At 36.4% G+C, this 19,695-nt stretch overlaps 3 protein-coding genes across 5 annotated transcripts; 1 reads left to right on the top strand and 2 right to left on the bottom strand.

The window, feature by feature from the left end:
* Window positions 1-7,775: 7,775 nt before the first annotated feature.
* Window positions 7,776-12,296, bottom strand: LOC114523626 (spindle and kinetochore-associated protein 2-like). Of its 2 annotated transcripts, XM_028544608.1 has the most exons (8): window positions 12,217-12,296; window positions 11,932-12,021; window positions 11,317-11,412; window positions 11,091-11,232; window positions 10,879-11,000; window positions 10,572-10,618; window positions 10,366-10,438; window positions 7,776-9,474 (listed from the first exon to the last, which is right to left on the bottom strand). In XM_028544608.1, the coding sequence occupies exons 1-8, from the start codon at window positions 12,253-12,255 to the stop codon at window positions 9,415-9,417; spliced, it is 669 nt and encodes a 222-aa protein (XP_028400409.1). In that variant the 5' UTR covers window positions 12,256-12,296; the 3' UTR covers window positions 7,776-9,414. The 2 variants fall into 2 exon arrangements, with proteins under 2 accessions (XP_028400409.1, XP_028400408.1); XM_028544607.1 differs by lacking the exon at window positions 7,776-9,474 and having other exon boundaries at window positions 10,081-10,438.
* A 98-nt stretch (window positions 12,297-12,394) lies between these two features.
* LOC114523624 (leucine-rich repeat-containing protein 43-like) lies at window positions 12,395-16,429 on the bottom strand. The gene is made up of 12 exons (XM_028544605.1): window positions 16,137-16,429; window positions 15,875-15,908; window positions 15,602-15,795; window positions 15,076-15,186; window positions 14,801-14,937; window positions 14,500-14,620; window positions 14,287-14,404; window positions 14,101-14,177; window positions 13,776-13,923; window positions 13,367-13,665; window positions 12,910-13,174; window positions 12,395-12,721 (listed from the first exon to the last, which is right to left on the bottom strand). Exons 1-12 carry the CDS (start codon window positions 16,221-16,223, stop codon window positions 12,483-12,485), a joined length of 1,830 nt encoding a protein of 609 aa, XP_028400406.1. The 5' UTR covers window positions 16,224-16,429; the 3' UTR covers window positions 12,395-12,482.
* A 255-nt stretch (window positions 16,430-16,684) lies between these two features.
* LOC114523627 (E3 ubiquitin-protein ligase RNF185-like) lies at window positions 16,685-19,687 on the top strand. 2 transcript variants are annotated; one of them, XM_028544611.1, is made up of 6 exons: window positions 16,685-16,948; window positions 17,422-17,440; window positions 17,548-17,715; window positions 18,589-18,678; window positions 18,833-18,854; window positions 19,315-19,687. In XM_028544611.1, exons 1-6 carry the CDS (start codon window positions 16,776-16,778, stop codon window positions 19,413-19,415), a joined length of 573 nt encoding a protein of 190 aa, XP_028400412.1. In that variant the 5' UTR covers window positions 16,685-16,775; the 3' UTR covers window positions 19,416-19,687. The 2 variants fall into 2 exon arrangements, with proteins under 2 accessions (XP_028400412.1, XP_028400411.1); XM_028544610.1 differs by lacking the exon at window positions 19,315-19,687 and having other exon boundaries at window positions 18,833-19,175.
* The last annotated feature ends 8 nt before the right edge of the window (window positions 19,688-19,695 follow it).

The following is a 19,695-nucleotide window of genomic DNA, read 5'->3' on the forward strand; positions in this document are numbered from 1 at the left end:
GAGAAATATTTTCAATTAATGCGAGGGGTTATTGTATGAACATAGCGTACCTCACCCCTACCTATTATATTATTTCTGGCACAAGGTGCTTTATTGTAAGTGGAAAAAATTGGATATACAGCATTACAATGTCGAAATATATTTATTTCTACATACAACAAAGATGTATCTAAAAGCAAAGCATTACATGAAGTCTCTACTGCACCTATTTTACGTTATAGTCATAGTCCTAAAAAGGAGTATTCTATTGACGCTGACAGCAGGCTCTGTTTCCGTCAAGCTTGCAATACTTCAAGTCACCACATTCAAAGTAGTTGTAGGGGCATTCAAGATTTTTATCGTAGCAGTAACAGGCTGGGTAGTCACTGCAGAAGGTTTGTTTACAACACGCTCTGTTGCCGGGAAGTCTACAGGACTTTTTGTAAGCACAATCATGGTATCGCCAAGGACATGAAAGTGATTTGTCTTCGCATGTGCAAGATGGGTAATCGCCGCAGAAGGTCTGCTTGCAGCAGGGTTTATTTTCGCCAAGTCTGCAATATTTCACGTCGTCACATTCGTTATAGCCGTAAGGACACGAACCAGTTTTGGGTGAGCAAGTACAGTCTGGGTAGTCACCACAGAAAAACTTATCCACATCTATTAAGAATAAAGAAGCAGAAAGTTTACGTATATGGAAGAAATTGCATTAAGGTTGCTTGATACGAACAGATAATAGGAAGTGTGGATTTGTTCATTCTAGTTTCTTGCACTGCACTGGTGTTAATGGCGATAACGGAAAAGTTTGACAACCTACTAGATTATAATATAACATTTATAGTACGCGCGTGCTGATTGGTCGAGAAGCGTGTTTCTATAACTGTATGGAAACACGGGAATTTTCCCGCCGAACTTGACAAGCGAAGCGATGTAATGAGAATTTGTAATTGAATCGAATCATAATATTTGTACAAAATCTTTTTATTGAGTTATATTATAAAAGAAATAGAAAACATTTTTTCCTGTGTTTCTATACAGTTATAGAAACACTTGTGGGAGTTTGGGAGAACTCGAAATAACGTGGAAAAACTCGCCCTACGGGCTCGTTTTCCCACTGATTATTTCTCGTTCTCCCAAACTCCCACGCGTGTTTCTATAACTGTATAGAAACACGGAAAATGTTTTCTATTTCTTAACTAGAACACAGATTCCTCTCCACTAGTAAGCTGTGGTGTCTAATGCTTTTCAGTACTCAAACGTTATCACTACGATTGCGCAATTAGCTAAAATGAAGGACAATTCTACACTGTGAAACGTTTTAAAGGGAAAAATGCCTTTCCAAAATCTTTCGTACAACCCGCCCCTGTTATGTTGTAACAATGATCGAACTATTGAATTCGCCTGACAAAATCAATTTCTTTATTCAGTAATTCTTACCATTTTGAACGAGATCAAGCGCAGAGTTCTGACAGGTGCCAAAGGCAGGGAAGAAAGTCACGATAGCAACAGCAAGTGCAATCACCATCATTTTCGAGAATATCTCTTCAACTTGGTACGATTCGCTAAAATGAAAACAATCAAAAGGTTAACCACCGTTTGGTAATACAGCAGTCGAGGAAAATAAGATTCGTTTAAAGATGGTTAATGACAGTCGATTAATTGTTCAAGACCTTATTCCTATGACGGTATCTCTTCAAGGAGAAAATACAAACCAAAATATATACACAAAATTGTCTATGATTCACTGCATGTAAACCTGAGATTGCAATCACACGAGATGTGTATGATTCACTGCATGTGTTTCTGAGATTGCAATCACACGAAAAAAGATGTAATATAGAAACGCGTGAATAATAAATAAGAACTTACCCTTAAAGTTTTGAGCGTCTTGCGTTCTCAGTATCCAAAACGTAAACTGCTGCAAACATCCTTGGCTAGCCTATATTTATACCCTGAGCTTCTCAAATCAGAACCAGTATGAAACGGAAATGGGAAAAGCTGACAGAGCGCGAAGCAATGAACAGGCATCTTGGCGAATGTTCAAGCCTCTTGAGAATGATCATTGATCTAAAATAAGCTTATTGACAAATCTATTCGAGCATGGTTAATGGGTACCCTTTGAAGGATTCTAAGCCACTTTAGAATGGATGGATCACTGAACTAGAAATGATTGATGGCTCTTTCTACGTAGAAACCATGCAAGCTAGCATGGATGTATTTCACTGTAATTGTAGAACTAACACGATTTGCTATAATTATTGTAAATCTCTAGGTAAGTGTGCACTATGGTCGCCAGATGTACAAAATATATATGAACAGTGTAACACACTATTCTAAGATATCGTTCAAGATAAAATGGGTGATTGTGAAAATGTGATCAATATTGTAAGCTGTAATACCTACTTATTTTGTACCTAAAAATATTTATAATATTATATTATAACGACTCCTCTTCCAGACTTGGACCCTGTAATGTTTTTAATGGAAACAATTCTTCTCGGACCTAAATATCTTTATGATGACTTTTTGACTATGGGCAAGCGATTTGACAGTTGGAACCTAATCGATAAAATCTTCAGACAGAAAGTCGAAAATTCAACAGTCTGAAGATGTGTCTTGTTTGATTCATATATTTTGACTCTCAAGATGTCCTGTTTATTCGGAATTTGTTTTTTATGTTATCAGGCAGAAAAATTAATTTTCATTGAAGTGTGAATGACAATACCAAATTAAGGTAGCTGGATGGGATTAAATTATAGGGAACGTATATTTTACCCCCAAAACGTTTGACAGTGACAATGTAAATTTGTCCTTCGTTTTGGTTCCTTGCACAGCTCTGGTGTAATGGCAATTATGAAAAGGTTGACACCTGCAGCGTCTATGTATGTGTCTGGACAAATTGCATTTCCAAAAAAGCGCAAATTTAGTACAATTATTAAGAACAAAATAGTGTTCGGAACTTACTCTAACACAGATTTCATCCTACTGGTAAACTGTGGCGACGAATGCTTTTCGGTACTTACTAAGGCTTTAAAAATTGAATAAAGGCTCATGCGAAGTTTATTAACCAGATTTCGGCAAAATCTGGTGCCTCTGAAATGATGCTTTGCAATAATCTACAAGCTTCCAGGGGTGTATCCAGGAACTGCTAATAATAACCACTTTCTTTTGTAATGCAAATTTGTGCACTAGTGCTACAAATCCACCCCTGCTTCTAACGTTTAATATCGTTGTTGTTTATTTATTTCCTTCCCTTGTTCTGTTAAACTAACCAGGCAAAGCAGAAAATGCTTCACTAGCAACGAGCCTTCTAAGCTTTAGTTTCTCAGTTTGTGTCTAAAAACGGTTAATAAACTTTAATAAAGTTTATTCACTTAATAATGACTGAATCAATGAGTTGGAATAAGTGGTGAAAACCACAACAATTCAATTTGGTTCTATAAGACGTCATAGATTCCGGATATTGATTCTATGAATGATGTCAAGATCAAACATTTGAGAGTGTTAGGTATTTGCATAAAGAACGTTGTCAATTAGATTGGAACAACACTACCATATGTGGATTCGTTAAGGTCTGTTCAAACAATCCAACTTTGTTGGACCCAATTCACTTTGACGAATGGAATGAAGTCAGTTATTGATAAAGCAGTACTGTGTTGGTTTACGTTGATTTGTTGCCCACATACATTGCAAGTCAACAGACGATAAAACATCCATCAGAAGTGAATTGAATGCAACAAAATTGGATCGTGTGAACAGACCTTTACACCAATTTTCAGGAATTGAATAGTTTCTCTGCCGTTGAATGGTTTCTTATAAATGACTGTAAAATTGTATACATGAACAATCGCATGTTCTTGGATTGGAGTCATTTGCATGTCAATCTTTTATATCGCTTGGATCCTGACGTGTGTGTATCCAATACTTTTGAAAATCACTGGATATTAGCCAACTCATAGGATTAGGACAGGGTTAATTCTACAACTTATTTGCATATGACTGTCCTCACAGGGGGGTGGCAATGACAAAAGAGAAAAACAAAGAACTTTTGAAAATAATGAATACTCCACAGGGTGTCCCCAAAAAAACGAAAACTATTGAAATCACTCATTGTTAAAATTTGAATGCTGTGTTCACGAATTCAGCCCGTGGGGATTTAAGCAACTTATCAAATGCTAAATGCTTTGTGTTGCTACAGAAAGGGGACATGTCGAAGGTCATGGTCCTTGAGATGCACATTTAAACATTGTTATCCATATTTGTGAATTGTAAATATTGTTAATAAATATCATTTTTGCGAACAAGCAAATTTTACTGCATCATATGCATGCATAAAAATCAGTAACAGAGTGCTTAGGCATTCAAACACTAACAATTGCATTGTTATGGGTGATTTCAATAGTTTTCGTTTTTTTGCGGACACCCTGTATTAAAACAGATCCCTCTTTCCCCCGTGGTTGTCAATTGCAAGGAAATTTCCTTGGATCGTAGAAACCCTGGTTTAGGGTTAAGACTGCATAGTCCATGATAAGTATTAATATGGTTGACCATTTATCAAAATGACCATGTTCAAATATTTATACAGGGTTTAAAAGAGAGAAGTTTAACATGCCACAACGCATTAAACTGCCACTTTAAAAGCCACAATGCATTAAACTGCCACTTTAACATACCACAATGCATTAAACATCGAGTACAGTACTTAGTCTTTAGTAGCTTTGCTTTGTAGGTTTGCGTTCATAGCTATGGAAATACTGATGTATTTTACCGCGGGCATTCTTACGTCCTTGAGGAGTAAATGAGTTGCAGCATGATTTTGAAGATGTCACTTCTTGAATGGTAATTACATTCATTCGAGTTTGACTTCAATTACCGAACATGTAAAGTGTCACTTAAAAATTAAAGAAGAACAGACATGAAAATTATTGGTTGGGATTGACTATTGAGAAGTCGTTATGATAATAAGTACATTAAGTACTTCCAAAAAATTGGGTCAGATATAGAAATAAAGACAAATTTAGATTCGGACTATTTTCCCATTATTGAAAACGACTAGTTTACGACAATTTCTTGTGTTATGTCCAAAGAACTACCGAAATTTTGTCGTTATTACACTCCATGGCGTTTGTTACACTTATATTTTGAGAACTCTTCACTAATTTACATGGCTTAAAAGTAGAATTGCATTGCAAGTTGCATGGAAAATTGCACCGTGTAACAGGGCATTTACTTTTGACTTTTTACTAAAGCACGGATCAAATCGAAGACAAAGCAGCACTTAAGGTCTTCCTACTCATTTAGCTAGCGGTTTATGTTTAAACAGGTCTGTTTCTTTTAACGTGGAAATCGCAATGTTAGCCAGTAAAAAGTAATAGCTTTTGTAGTGTATCGCGCGCACTCAGTCAAATGCCTATATAATCAACAATGCATGTGGAAGCAAAAGACAGCCTCTAAGAAGAAAAAAATAGACTCTATATATGCATAGTTTCGTGTATCGAAGGTAAAACAAGGTAGTTTTGATATACGTGTAAAAATTGAACGAACAAGGATTATTGTTGTTACAGATTTATTCACCCATACAATAGTTTAGGCTTTTAAAAGCGAACAAAAATACATGTTTGCGCAAGCGTATCTACTTTTATAATTATATTCTACGAAAATACATCATCTAAGCCTTTGGGTGTTGCTTGTCTACCGAGACATTACTGGTGTTGACAGCACGCTCTGTTGTTGCTTAGGTTACAATACTTCAAGTCGTGACATTCGTAATAGTTGTAGGGACACGAAGTACCCGTGGCGACGCAGGTACAGGCCGGGTAGTTACCACAGAAGGTCTTTTTACAACAAGCTCTGTTGCCGGAAAGGTTACAAGATCTTTTGTAGCTGCAGTCATCGTAACGGTATGGACATGCTTCGGTTTTCGCCTGGCAGGTACAGGCTGGGTAGTCGCCACAGAAGCTCTGCTTGCAACACGGCTTGTTCGTGTCAAGTCTGCAAAATTTCGCGCTGTCGCAAACGTCGTAGCCGTAAGGACATGAACCAGTTTTGGGTGAGCAAGTACATTCTGGGTACTCACCACAGAAATACTTCAATAAATCTATATCAGGGCAAAGAAAAAGAAAGTGGTAAAATGAACACTGAATTTCTCAAAATAGGACAAAACAGAACTCAAAACAGAATGATCACGTCAACAATCACTTGAATAAGGCTCTAAGTGATTTATAAAGTTTGCTGTAAAACAGAAGCAAGATAACGTCAACCACCTCAAAAAGGTTATTAAGTAATTTGCTGACGTTTACTCTAAGCAGAGACCATCAACACACTCTCCAATTGGGGTATAAGTAATTTCAAAGTAATTTGGATAATGACGTTAGTTACTAATGCGAAGAAAGTAAATGAGTAATAATTAATGTAAATGTTAGAGGGAAGTTGCCTTTTTATCTTGTGACATTAAACTGGATCTGTACTTATCTGAAAACTTTTAGAAAATAATGCAAGTAATTCCATACCGTTTTGCACCCCATCAAGCGCATTGACCTCTTCACAGCTCCCAGAGGTAGTCATAAAGGCAATGAAAAAACCAGCAATTGCAATGATCTTCATTTTGTAAAATGTTCCTCAACCTTAAAATTAACAAAACACAGCCAGAAAATTAATACATGATTTTTTAGTAGCAGCTACGATTTGACTTCACACACAACGCATTACATTGCATTAACCGCAGTTGCGAAGAGCAATAATATAGGTAAAAATGATGTCGAAAATGACATGAAAGTTCCACAATTTTGCCTTGAACTTCAGGGATGTCTGTAGATAATCTTTATGGGCATTCATACTCTACAGCAGTTCACGACACCAATAAAGCAGTTTACCAATAAAGCGCCCATCACAACAACGTTAATTTAAAACTTTACAGCAGTTCACGACACCAATAAAGCAGTTTACCAATAAAGCACCCATCACAACAACGTTGATTTAAATATAATTCGATATTACATTTAGTTGAAATGTGCACGTGAAGTTGTTAAGCAATCAAAACAGAATTGCAAGAAAGGTTGACTTTGTATGTATGCAAAAGAACTTTCACATAAAATCTGTGCACGCATGCATTTGGCAGTGAAGCGAGTGAATAAAAAACGAGAAACTTACCTTTAACTTTGTGTCTTGGTCTTACAGTATCCAAAGCATAAACTGCAAACTCGCCTGACTGCACGACCTATATTTATGCGCTAACCTTTTGAATTTGTAAGTAAGAAACGGAAATTGACATACCTAATAAAGCGCCAAACCGCAGGTATTTTAACAAATTCTAGCTACTTAAGCAGGCATGAATGACCAGTGGTCTGGAATAAGTATAGTAAATACTTTACTGTCAAGATAATGAGTATATACTTCAAAGGATTAATTCTTAACCGCATAAAAATGAATGAATCGCTGAATTTAAAATGTGATTGATATAAGTACGGATAGAAAAACCATGCGGGAAAACATGGATCGTTTTCAGCGTACAAAAGTAACGTAATGTAATCTATTAGCACAATCACGATATGTATAAAATAAACTGTATTTACTTCTAAATAAAACAAAATCCGAAGATTAACATCTTGAAAACCAAAATATAGGTAATTGTTGGCTGGTATTGATTTTTACTTTTATAAATTATTCAAGCCATTGTGGGCAATATGGCGTTGTGAAAATATATATTATGACACCTGAACTATTGTATAATCTAGCAATTATTAATGCTCGACCGAGCTAAACTTATTTCGAGGATTTGATATTTCGTGGAAGAAGATTCTACGTATTATGGATTTCAATGATCACTGATGTGGCAAATTTTGCAATATAACAAACAATGGTTAACCAAGTGAGATACAAATCATTCTAGGAATTGTTATTTCGTGGAAAAATCTACGAAATTTAGATTTCAAAATCAGTGATCTGGAATAAATGAATGTAAACCACAACATTGAAGGGAGGTGGTAGCTTACAAACACAATACTAAAAATTGTGGTTGCGCATCTTAAATAAAGTGTTTAGTTAATTGCGTCAGCAGAGGTATTTTGTTTGCTTTATGTCTCTGATAACGATGACTGAAGAAAATACTTTACCGTATGTAGTAGGAGGAAAAAACCCAGCAAAACTTTTAGTTTTATAACGAACAATGCTGAACCAATTGATATAGAACTTAATTCATTTCGAGGATTTGTTATTCCGTTCTATAAAATCTACGATTTTTAGATTTCAAAAATAATTTGCATGAACCACTTTGGAATGAATGAATCAGTGCTCTGGGATAAATCAATGTAAACCACAACAATTAAAGGAAGGTGGTAGCTTACAAACACAAAATGCAAATTGGGCAACTTAAATAAAGTCGGCAATTTGTGTATAAATGAGATGAGTACAAATCAATCCCATTTCTCATTCATTTCCTTTTGCCATTTCTTCAGCACTGCAATGAATCCAGATTTATATACTATTCTTTTGCAAATATAAATTTTGGTTTCTGGTGTGAGTAAATAATCTTTAATTGAACTCTAAACTGCAATTTAATCCAGTTAAAATAAAATTAATGTATATATTATTGTCATCATCAATATGTTTCCATCTGCAAAAATCATAGCTATACCTATAGGTGTACGCCTATATTTTCAATTATGTTTAGCTATATATTTTTAACTTTGCCTAACTTTTCAATTATGTTTAGCTATATATATATATACAATCAGCGTATACTGTATAATGTTCATGCCTAAATGTTAAAAAACTATATGCAAATATATAAAATAAAACACCTTTCTATTTTCAATGATTGTTCCTATTGCCTGGGACTTATAATATATTACAGTCGCGTTTACGATAAAGAACACTATAGTAGTGCATAGTTGTGTATAAAATACTGCATTGTGAATTATTTTATGATCAAATGTTAAAAGTTTTCAACTTAATTTCTGGGAAGAGCTAGGTTATGTGACCATAAATGCATAAACAATGCATTTGCATGGCCATTCACTTTATCTACTTTTTGAGAAATATATACAAACAAAGTAACCAGCTTTAAAAATAGGCAAAGTTCTGAAAACGCTGCGAATATTTAAGCGTGTGCAAAAATTATAATAGCTGTATGCGTTTCTTCATCGAGAAAGTTTCTTTATATAGATATTTTGTCGAAACTATAGACGTCAAGCAGTTATGGAAAAACAAGACTCAGACATGTCCTTTACCATGGAAATTTACCATACCATCATACATCGCTTTGTGACCGAAGCAGCGGCTACAACTTATTTGCAAGTTGCAACCGCTTTAACTTCGTGTACAAAAGCTTCAGGCGTCCTGAACAGCTAGTCTCCATTTAAAATTCATGTATAGATAATATTGTCTCCGGATCAATGTTTCCCTTGTTCTATTGGTTTCCCCAAGGATCGAGCGTGTCTACAGCATCTTCACACTTCCATCTTTTCCGATGTCGATAATTTTTAAAGTTTTCAAAACCTAAAAGTACTTTGCTTATAGTATTTTTCAATGAGGTCATGCACTGCCACTAGTTATACATCGCTTCGCTCATGCGAATTAAATCAAATGCGAATATCAAGGACAGTGTTAAAATAGCCGGGGTGATGTCTCCATAAAAGTTAACGTGTAGTTCTACACTGCGTTTGAACCGTACGAATCATGTTCTAAAGGTTTTTCTTACACAAGCCGCAGCGATAGCCTGGCGCCAGTCTGCCATGCAGAAAAGTTCGACGACAGGCTGGCGCCAGTTCGCCATGTAGAAATGTTCGACGACTGGCTGGCGCCCGTCAGTCATGTAGAGAAATTCGACGACAAACTGCCGCACGTCTGTCATATAGAAAAGTTCGAAGACAGTCTGGCGCCAGTCTGTCATGTAGAAAAGTTCGACGACAACCTGGCGCACGTCTGTCTTTTAGAAAAGTCCGACGACAAACTGGCGCACGTCTGTCGTGTAGAAAAGCTCGAAGACAGTCTGGCGCCAGTCTGTCATGTAGAAAAGTCCGACGAAAAGCTGGCGCCAGTTCGCCATGTAGAAATGTTCGACGACTGGCTTGCCCCGTCTGTCATGTAGAAATGTTTGACGACAAACTGGCGCCCGTCTGTCATGTAGAAAAGTTCGACGACAAACTGGCGCCCGTCTGTCATGTAAAAAAGTTCGACGACAGGCTGGTGCCAGTCTGTCATGTAAAAACGTTCGACGACAGGCTTGCGCAAGTCTACCAATTACTCCAGTTTAAAATGACTGGTTCTAGTCTGTCATGTTTGACGACTGAGTGGCGTCACTATATTATCACCACTATTTTTTTCTGACTGCAGCCAGTAGTTTGCCACATAAATACAAGGTTTATATAATATGAAAACATGAAATACCTTCAATTTCGCGTTTCCGGTCGCTCCGGTAACTTTCAAACCAAGTTTTGTCATTTCTTTCAATGTTAGACAACTAAGAACAAATGGCAATAGTAATGAGTCACATCAAAACACAATTTAAAATAACGTCATTGACAAACTAGCCTTCCAAAGATTATAAATATCATTGTAATATATAAATCAAATCCAATATTTTTAAAGCTAACCTGGCCTTACGATTCTTTTGAAAATATGTGAACAAAACATCATAAACCTATCAAAAACAATATAAACAATAATTATTGCATGAAGGCTGGAGGTATTTCTACTTATGCAATACTGATCTTTGCTCAGTAATAAAACTGATCAGAAATCTATCTTGTGGTAAATCTATTTTTGGTAAAATGTAATTTATTTTCTATGTACATATAATTAAATAGGCATTGAAACAAATTTTAAACTTGTTCTAAAGTACATTTTACATAAAAGTCAAAGACCCTATTATTCAACAAAATAAGCTTAATTTATATGCACCTGGTTGACATCTTCTAACTTTGACCTTCCACGCACCAAATCTGAGATGCTCATGAATTCATTTTCTGTCACAGGTTGGAAAGCACTGTCAAGGGATCTGCATGTTGTATTTTGCATTAAATCTGAATAGAGAACACCCCAAAAATTAGAACAATCTCACCTATGCTAAATACATATATTACCGACAATATTTCCACATTCAAGAGCATTACCCGGTACACACTCCTGATGAAGAATCCTAAACTCTTCATTGTCAACATGTGTACTGGATTGCTGCATTCCAGTGTGTAGCTGAAGTTTGTTAACCATCCTTATTTGGTCTGATGTTAATCTTGACAATTCCTGTGATATTGTCTATCAAACAGAGGTTCAAAAATTAAAATTGTTACTAAACAATCCAATACATGGCATCTACACAGCAATAAGACTTGATAATACCTTTTGATTTGTTTCTATTTCATCACTTTCTTTCATTAAAGTCCTGAAATCTTGCTTTGCTTTCTGAAGTCTTTCAATAAGACGAACTGGATTAATCTAAAACAGTATTCAAGATCTCACAATCTTGCTGACTACAGTACATACACTCTTTATGGGCAGACACACAACTTAAGGAAACCATTGTGGAATATTAGACTTTTAGATCCAAGTGTCCAGCATGGAAGACTCTCTTGTTTATGACTAGATTTCTTCAAATTTAGTTCATAGTTTGCATCAGATTGATATTGACCACTCAAAGCTTGCAACTAATCGTTTCAGATCACTCACAACTACGCATAGAAAATTTTGATATAAGTTTTCCAATCTGGGCAAGTACAGAATAGTTTAATACTGATTTTTAATACTGATTGTATAACAGATTGTTAAAATTTATTATCAACAAAATGCATCATAAAATTAGACCTTCCATCCTCAGGTGCATGCCATAGCTATCAACTATCTAAGGCTTGAGTAAGAATGCTTTTGAATAGTTTAATACAGTATATAAAGGTCATTATAACGAACTAAACACTGTAAACACTGAACAAATTAATCTATTTTAAAATATATGCTCACTCCGCTTCGTAAACCATCCTCAGAACTTTTGTCGAACCCGTTTGACAATTTCAGCACGGCATAGTTCAAATCTGCGTCGATTTTTTCAACCTAAATTTACCCGACGAAATATAAATCAAATTTCCCGCCTAAAATATATTCAAAAAAAAACGGGCAAATTACTCCAAAATATTAAGGATTTGAAGGAATGTATTCGGAAACAGATGCAAAAGCTATTTAATTTAAAGAAAGAAGCAAAAGCTATTATATAGTGTTTAGCACTGAAGATATATTTACAAATCGTACCAAAGCTTCCAAGCGATTCACTGCCGCCTCTACCGCCATTTTGCACCCGATTCCTATAGCCTTGCAAAAGGGTTTCGGATGAGGAACCACGGAGAGGCGGGAAAAATCTGACCGGGAATTCCAAAAAAGTATAAAATTCCAAAAATATTCATTATTAAGTTCGCCGTGAATATCAATTTTCAATCCATTTCTGTGAATTTAAATAACTTATGATCACAAAACGTTACTGTACAAAACTCTACATAATGTACAACATTTGGAATAATCTAGCTTTTGTCTTCTACCAAAGCATCTTTTGTGCAAGTCAAACGCTCCAGCTTCACCTCCAGTTTTATAGACAACGGTGGCGGCGGGGGTGGTGCTTCCTCGTCACCGTGTGCCTCACTTAATTCTTCCACTTTATCTTTTCCCTTTCCACCTTTGTTTCCTTTTCCAGCAAGAGGATTTGCGGATTTCGTCTTACCTTTTGCTGGAGGCATAATTTTAGGATGTTTGTCTCCATCCCCTGTCAGAGATAAAAATACCTTACAATATGAATACAACGTTTTAAACAAACGCATCTTGCTTTAAAATCTCATTGCCCGCTAAAATCATAAACTGATTTAGGGGGAAAATTGAAATCAAGATTTTTGAACCAATCAGAAACTTTTATGTGCATTGCAAACTAACGCCAACCACCAGGTCACGACCCACCTTTCCCTTTCTTCTTGTCATCAGATCGTTTAGCACTCTGCAGTTCTGCATCACCCTCAGTTGTCCGATCATTTTCACCCCCCGTATTCTCCTCCACACACGGAGAGCTGACGTTGACCACAGTATCGCCATCCAGAAATGACGCAAGAAACACGTGACATGTGCCCACGGTTTTGCGCTCCTGGGGTAGTTCGAATAACTCGCTAACGTCACGTTTGTCCTTTTTCCCGCCTTTTTCCTTCCCAACCGTCACCTTGACAGCACTCTGGAAAAGACAAGCTGATTAAAAATAATACATAGTTTTACACTCGACTAAGAGGAGAATGTGCAGGAAAAGATTTCATTTCAATAGTACTTAGGTATATTCGGAAGCTATACTTTTACTTTTAACTGCACAAAAAGCCTTTTTAGGCAATATTTTCACTTTTATTACGTTACACAACTTGCATTAGGTTACCTTAGTTTTCGCCGACTTTTTCCCGTCCAATTTAATACGATCTTTAGACGCACTAGTTTTGACGGCATGCTTTTCCTGTGTTTTCTCGCCAGCTACCACAGCAGCAATGTTTTGATCCTCGCTAAGGCTTGGGTCGTCCGGCACGTACGAGTGTTTTACGGCAACCACCCCGAAAGTGATGCCGTCTTTGAGAAAACTCCTAAGCCGACTCAGCTCAGAAATCTTGATCGTTTTACAGAAGTCAAACTCAAGCATCTCTGCCCAAAGTAGGTTGTCAGTGGAAATACAATCAAGGTTGCCTGTGAATGCATGAAAATTCCTTAATAAGCGCCATTAAACAAGGTAGTTTTGTAATGATGAGTTGTAATACAGAATCCTCTTGGTATACGTTTGGTAAACTATGATTCACCTTCGCTATCGTTTGCGGCGGTATCTTCGAATTCTTTACCATCGATATTTTCAGTAATATCGCTTTGTTTTTCAACCTTGTCCTTCATGAACATAAATTCGACGTGATATTTATGCTCAACTTTTGGAAAATCGCCATCTTCGGGGTCCTTTAAACAAACAAATATGGCTGGACGTAAGGTGAAAGTGTGAAAATAAAAAAATGTACCGACGTTGTTTTGTTTTCTGAATAGTTAGCTTGCTGATATCCTTTTGGTCGTTGCTAAGTTGCGTGATTAGGGTGCAAAACAAGGCCCCTCCACATCGATGATTACGAGTAAACAAACCTCTATTTGGACAGGATTCTTAACATCATTTATGCCAATGATTCGAAGAGTCACATAACTGTTATTCACGTCTAAATCTGGTGTACAAAGTTAACACATATTTGAAATTCCAGAAAATGAAGAGAACAAATATAAATACTCAATATAAATACAGCATAAGTATGTAATTTCAAAATACATGGTTACCTTTGATTTTAGAAAATGATTTGAAACGATGTTTATCATCAGCGGAGACCTCTTGATTATCAAGATACGAAAGACCTGGAATGCTGTCAATCAAGAAACCATGGTAGCATTTCGCCAACTGGAGAAAGAACAGCAACAAGCAATCAAAAAGTTTTCTTGTATCCACCAATGAATATGTTCATGGTTGGTCACAGCTGTATTACACATACTTACATGAAGTGGATTACCGACAAGTAGAAGATTTCTGAGAGCTGGAAGTTGTTTCAGAATTTCTACAGTACTTTGAAGATTGCTGAGGTTGTTGTAGCTGAGATCAAGTGATAGCAATGATGGCCTACCGTGGATGTTAAAATATGGTTGAGTGGACTGAGGAGTTTTGAGTGTTTTGTTTTTGTAGCTATTGATTCAAATTGGAAACCACACCCAACTTTAAAATATCATTTACAAGAACTGATATAGAAAACAGTGGACTTGCAACAATACCTAAGTAATTGGTACTGTAGCTCTAACTCACCATTTTGAAGGAGTATAAGAACGTGGTAAAATGTTAGTGACCTGATTTTGAGCCAAGCCAAGATGCAGCAATGAGCAAAGATTGGCAGATTTCAATGCACTTAGGTCAGAGACATTGTTTGCAGCTAACTCTAGGACCTAATATAGACAGAAGACGATTTAAGCTCCCACTCCACGCCCAAAACACTCGGACCTTGTCCCACCTCTACCATTTATGGATTTTCTTCATGAACGTTCCTACTAACTGATTACAACAGTCGTCTCCGCAAAAATTACCTCTAATCCTTTCGGTAAATTTTTCCCATCTATCTTGCTGATATGATTTGCAGACAGAATTAACTCCTTTAAGTTAACGAACTTTAAAATACCTTCGTCTATGATGTTAACCTGAATTGTACAATAGTCAACATTACTATCTAGACTCACCAAATATACTTTTGGCCATGCATGAATATAATTCACAACACATGGGTTTTGCACCCTTCGGTAAATGTTAGCCTACATCATATGAACGTAACGTTCGATTACTCAACACAGAAGCGAGTTTACACGTGTAAAGGTAAAAATGATGAAAGTTTTGGAGTTACCCTATACTGGACCGTATTTATTGCGACAATAGGAAGTTTGGAGGAAGAGTGGTTTAGATCAATAAAATGCCACACTTTGAAAGTGTAATAATGCGAAATGGAGATGAATTTAGACTATTTACGATTTAAGATGGCTCCAAAAAAAGAGAATATAGACTTGCGATTTTTGTGCAAGCCCCAGCAACCTTTTACCGAATGAAATTTTCATAAATTACATTTTTGTCTATAATTCTGAGCGTTGTGAAGTGTCTCAATACGAAACTAGGATCTTGCAAGAAATGTGGCGTCTCTATGGCAATCTTTCGTAAGTCTGCTGCCTCTTTGCTCCAACCACCATCAACAGCATATGGAGAACTTTTCTCAAGGTCTAGCAAAGCTTCGACACTTTCATACTGCACTCCACCAGAATCTAGGCAAGAAGGTGTACTGTCACGAGTCAAAATGTTGTTTGTTTAACCACTAGGTCTTCGATAATCTTTCAGTCTTACCATATTTTGATACACTTCGGCCCAATGCTTGCCTCTAAAACATCAAACATTGTTGAAATTTAACCCCAGAAAATTAGGTAATGTGATTAGGAATAGTTCTGTACTGGAATACATAAGTAGCTTTTTTAGATAAACTAGGACGTATATTTTGAAGCCTCTGTTTAAAAAAACTTAAAAAGTGGGTAAATATATACTTTAGTGACTCGATAATCGATATTTGGTACAATTAAAACGATCCGTTAAGATAAGAGCAACAACATACCCAAGATCCAAGGCCGCAAGGAAAGTCTTCAATTCGAAGACTTTTGAGCTGTTTATAAAAAGCGTCCGTTGCACACAATTCAGGCATCACTATTGGGAGAACATTGAAGCATGCAAAACGATTTAGAACGCTAAATTTCGCGAACGAAATTACATTTTATCGGACTGTCATTGTTATTGAGCCGCCATATTGTATTTCGTTACTATGGCAACTGCGAGTAGATACCAGTTTTCGGAACGCACAAAGCGGCGAGCTCGTTCTGGGGCTACAATTGGTAGCAAACTGGAGTATTTTTTCATTCTTTCTTTTACAGTTATACTTTAAACTCACCGTCTATGAAATATAGCCAGCAAATGTTAAATCACAGAATATATAAAGCAAGCATGCTCCTTGGTACTTCAAATGGACTGTTGCAGTGTAATTTTAAAGAAATGAAGAACAATTGGGGGTACTACAAGGTCAGTAGAGCTAAAATTTTTATGAAAGAATATAAATATTCTTGTATTTCTCGCGCTTTGAGAATTCCACTAACACAACATAAAACAGTTACTTTTTTTACTTTTTTTCGGAAAACATAAGTTTCCAAAGAAATGAATATTCTCAAACCAAAGTGGAAGCCCAAGAATGATGTAAACAAAAATGGCGAGCAATACAACAGAGGAAAATGTTGGCGAAAACGAGAATAAAAAAGATCCAACAGCGCCCTCAGATCAAGACAAAAGCAAAGAACCCAACAATACAAACTTTGAATGTAACATATGTCTTGATACGGCGAAAGAAGCTGTAATTAGTATGTGCGGCCATTTGTTTTGGTAAGAAAAAAACACATTTGTGGGCAATATAATAGTGTTCATATACAATATTTATCAATTCAACTGCCCTGTGTAAACGGGTTACGTCCGTATTTCCGTTCCGTTTGGCACTTTATGCGTGATTTAACATGGTCCTAAACGTACAAAAACATGGTCAGGACGTACGCATACTTTTTTTTAACTTTCATAGTGTTTCCAGGCGGCCCTAATAATCCCATATCAAAAATGCATCCTTATCGATAAGGTATTATAGTGGCATTAATAAGGGTTTCCTAATTTCAAATCTGCAGTCGATGCCATTCATGAAAGTAATTTTTCATGGCTTTGGAAGAGACTATCGCATTTTTAGAATGGGTTAGTACCCATTTTTTTGAACACTTTAGCTCCTCAATACAGACCCACATTACATCCTCTAGATACAAATTCCACAAAGGAGAGTGTCCACCTTAACTACCCTGTCATTTTCATTTTAGTTGGCCGTGTCTCTCAAGGGTAAGTAACAATTGGTTAAAACATTTTCAAAGAAATCAACCATTAAACCAACTTTAAATAAGAATCATGTTTTTTTCTGGTGATTTAAGTGTCTTTTCATGTTACAGTGGTTAGAGACAAGACCAAACAGATCTGCATGCCCTGTGTGCAAAGCGGGTATCAGTCGGGACAAAGTGATCCCTCTGTATGGCCGGGGGAGCAGTGATCAAACAGATCCGAGAGATAAAACACCGCCAAGACCTCAAGGACAAAGAACTGAACCAGAAAATAATGGAGTAAGATACACAAAAACTTCTTGAGGTCCCAACTGTGACATTTTGTTCCCCTTTTTGCCAACCTACTTGCCTCTTCTTGGCAACTTTGCTGTAACTTTTTGTATGAAAAATCTCTATGTATTTTTTTTGGGAGGAGGGGGAACCCCCTAACAACATTCACCTCAAGGGGTTACATACCCCTCCTGTGACATGGTGTGTGAATTACATCAATCAATAGCATTCTGTTGCAGCAAAACTATCACATCTGCATTTACACTTCCATATTTCACATAAAAATGCCTTACCTTTTTTCGTTTTCTTACCGTTGTCGAAGAGAATGTGGGTCAGTCGTATTTTTAAAATTCTTCATGTTCTTGTTTCTCTTGCTTCCATCTCACCTGGAAAATTTACTCAATAGCACAAAATAGCGATAAAAAACTTCATTGATGCATTTTTAACAAGAAAAAGATAAAATACTTATGTTTCGCTGAAGGATTGTTGAGATTTTTTATTACTCAGTCTTTCAAAAACGAAATATGGAAGGCCAATGGAACTGTCTTCCATTAAATTATTGAAACCACTGATTGAAACGGTCAAAAATCAAAATGGGGCCGCCAAAGGTGCTTCCACTATCAAAGATTGTTATTCTTTCGAAATTTGTAATTTCCACAAGATTTCTCTTCACAATAGTTGACGTGATTTCCCGAGTTTACAGCCGTTTTTCTTTAGCGTCAAGGTTCAAGTCCTCTAAGCATTTTGGCACGAAAAATTGCTTGAATATCATTGTAATAACTAAAGCCTATCGTGTATTACACTTGTGATCGTGTGTTCAAAGTAATGCAATCAACCTATACTAAAATTCTCACCCGATGAATTAATATTACTTCGCTTCAGATATTTCCTGGGTTGGATATGGGTGGTGGTTGGCATGTATCATTTGGTATAGGAGCTTTTCCCTTCACATTCTTAACAGCAGGAGCTGGTGTAAGTATTACATGGGGGGCGTTGATGTTGATTGCATACCAAACTCCAAAGATATTGAATCTTAAGGAGGCCCTAGTCGGATGGAAATTAATCATACATACATAATAACAAACATTAATAATAAAATATTTTATTTTTCTTTGCTTTATCTTAGAATGTCGGTGGTTTTGGACAGGGTAAGTTTAAGTCTTCTTATCAAGAGTCAAGACTACGGATTAGATATTTGTCACATATTATTATCGCATGTCCATCTGCTGTTTACATCAGCACGTCAAGCACTTGAAAAAAAAACTCAGGAAAGTTGAACATAAGCTCATTCGTAAACTTGAACTTCTGCGGCCGGATGTGTCAAGCCCGTTTAGCTTAAACGGTGGTTAAGTTTAAAATAGAAAGCAAGTCTATCGTTTTATTGAACAAGCAAAGTAAATGTTTTCAACCATAATACAAAGATACTGTTTACAACTACATCATATTCAGTGCATAAAATTCAAGTTGACTCATTCAAGAGAGATCTAAGAGTGTTATTTAATCTTGATTATCCACCGTTTAAGCCAAACCATAAACGGGCTTGATACAACCGCCCCCTATATATTATTATATATATATTGTATATAGTAATTCTCGATATTTTTACAGCTCCGGCTCCCGGATCACCTCAGGAAGCGCAGGAACAATTTCTTTCAAAAATATTCCTTTGGGTGGCACTCGCTTTTCTCTTTTGGCTTTTCATTGCCTGAATGATCCAAGAATGTAGAAAACCATAGGAATGTCATACGAAATTATATGCAGCTACGTACGCATGCGTAAAAGTCCCGCGCTTACGTTCTTCTACACATGCATATGAGCCATATAGTTTAATATCGTGTGAATATGAACCAGACCAATCGTCAACATATGTTCACTATATGTATTGTTTCGTAAGTTTAAGTTGAGAGTTTTATTCGCGCTGATGATGGTATTGTTATAGATTGCGGTTGTAAAATATGGAGGAACAGAAAAATGGAACTGTGAACATGA

The sequence above is a fragment of the Dendronephthya gigantea genome, unplaced genomic scaffold (assembly GCF_004324835.1).
Source record: "Dendronephthya gigantea isolate DGI-Jeju-01 unplaced genomic scaffold, DenGig_1.0 000028F, whole genome shotgun sequence".
In the NCBI taxonomy this organism is placed as follows: domain Eukaryota; kingdom Metazoa; phylum Cnidaria; class Anthozoa; order Malacalcyonacea; family Nephtheidae; genus Dendronephthya; species Dendronephthya gigantea.

Excerpts from the sequence above, each read along its gene's own strand:
- LOC114523626 (XM_028544607.1), bottom strand. The coding sequence starts at position 12,255 with ATGGCGGTAGAGGCGGCAGTGAATCGCTTGGAAGCTTTG. Across the intron at positions 12,022-12,216 it reads TGAATCGCTTGGAAGCTTTG|GTTGAAAAAATCGACGCAGA; the intron begins GTACGATTTGTA and ends GGGTAAATTTAG. Across the intron at positions 11,233-11,316 it reads AAATAGAAACAAATCAAAAG|ACAATATCACAGGAATTGTC; the intron begins GTATTATCAAGT and ends TCTGTTTGATAG.
- LOC114523624 (XM_028544605.1), bottom strand. The coding sequence starts at position 16,223 with ATGCCTGAATTGTGTGCAACGGACGCTTTTTATAAACAGCTCAAAAGT. Across the intron at positions 15,187-15,601 it reads TCAGAATTATAGACAAAAAT|GTTAACATCATAGACGAAGG; the intron begins GTAATTTATGAA and ends TGTACAATTCAG. Across the intron at positions 12,722-12,909 it reads TGACAAGAAGAAAGGGAAAG|GGGATGGAGACAAACATCCT; the intron begins GTGGGTCGTGAC and ends TATCTCTGACAG.
- LOC114523627 (XM_028544610.1), top strand. The coding sequence starts at position 16,776 with ATGGCGAGCAATACAACAGAGGAAAATGTTGGCGAAAACGAGAATAAA. Across the intron at positions 17,716-18,588 it reads CTGAACCAGAAAATAATGGA|ATATTTCCTGGGTTGGATAT; the intron begins GTAAGATACACA and ends ACTTCGCTTCAG. Across the intron at positions 18,679-18,832 it reads TCTTAACAGCAGGAGCTGGT|AATGTCGGTGGTTTTGGACA; the intron begins GTAAGTATTACA and ends GCTTTATCTTAG.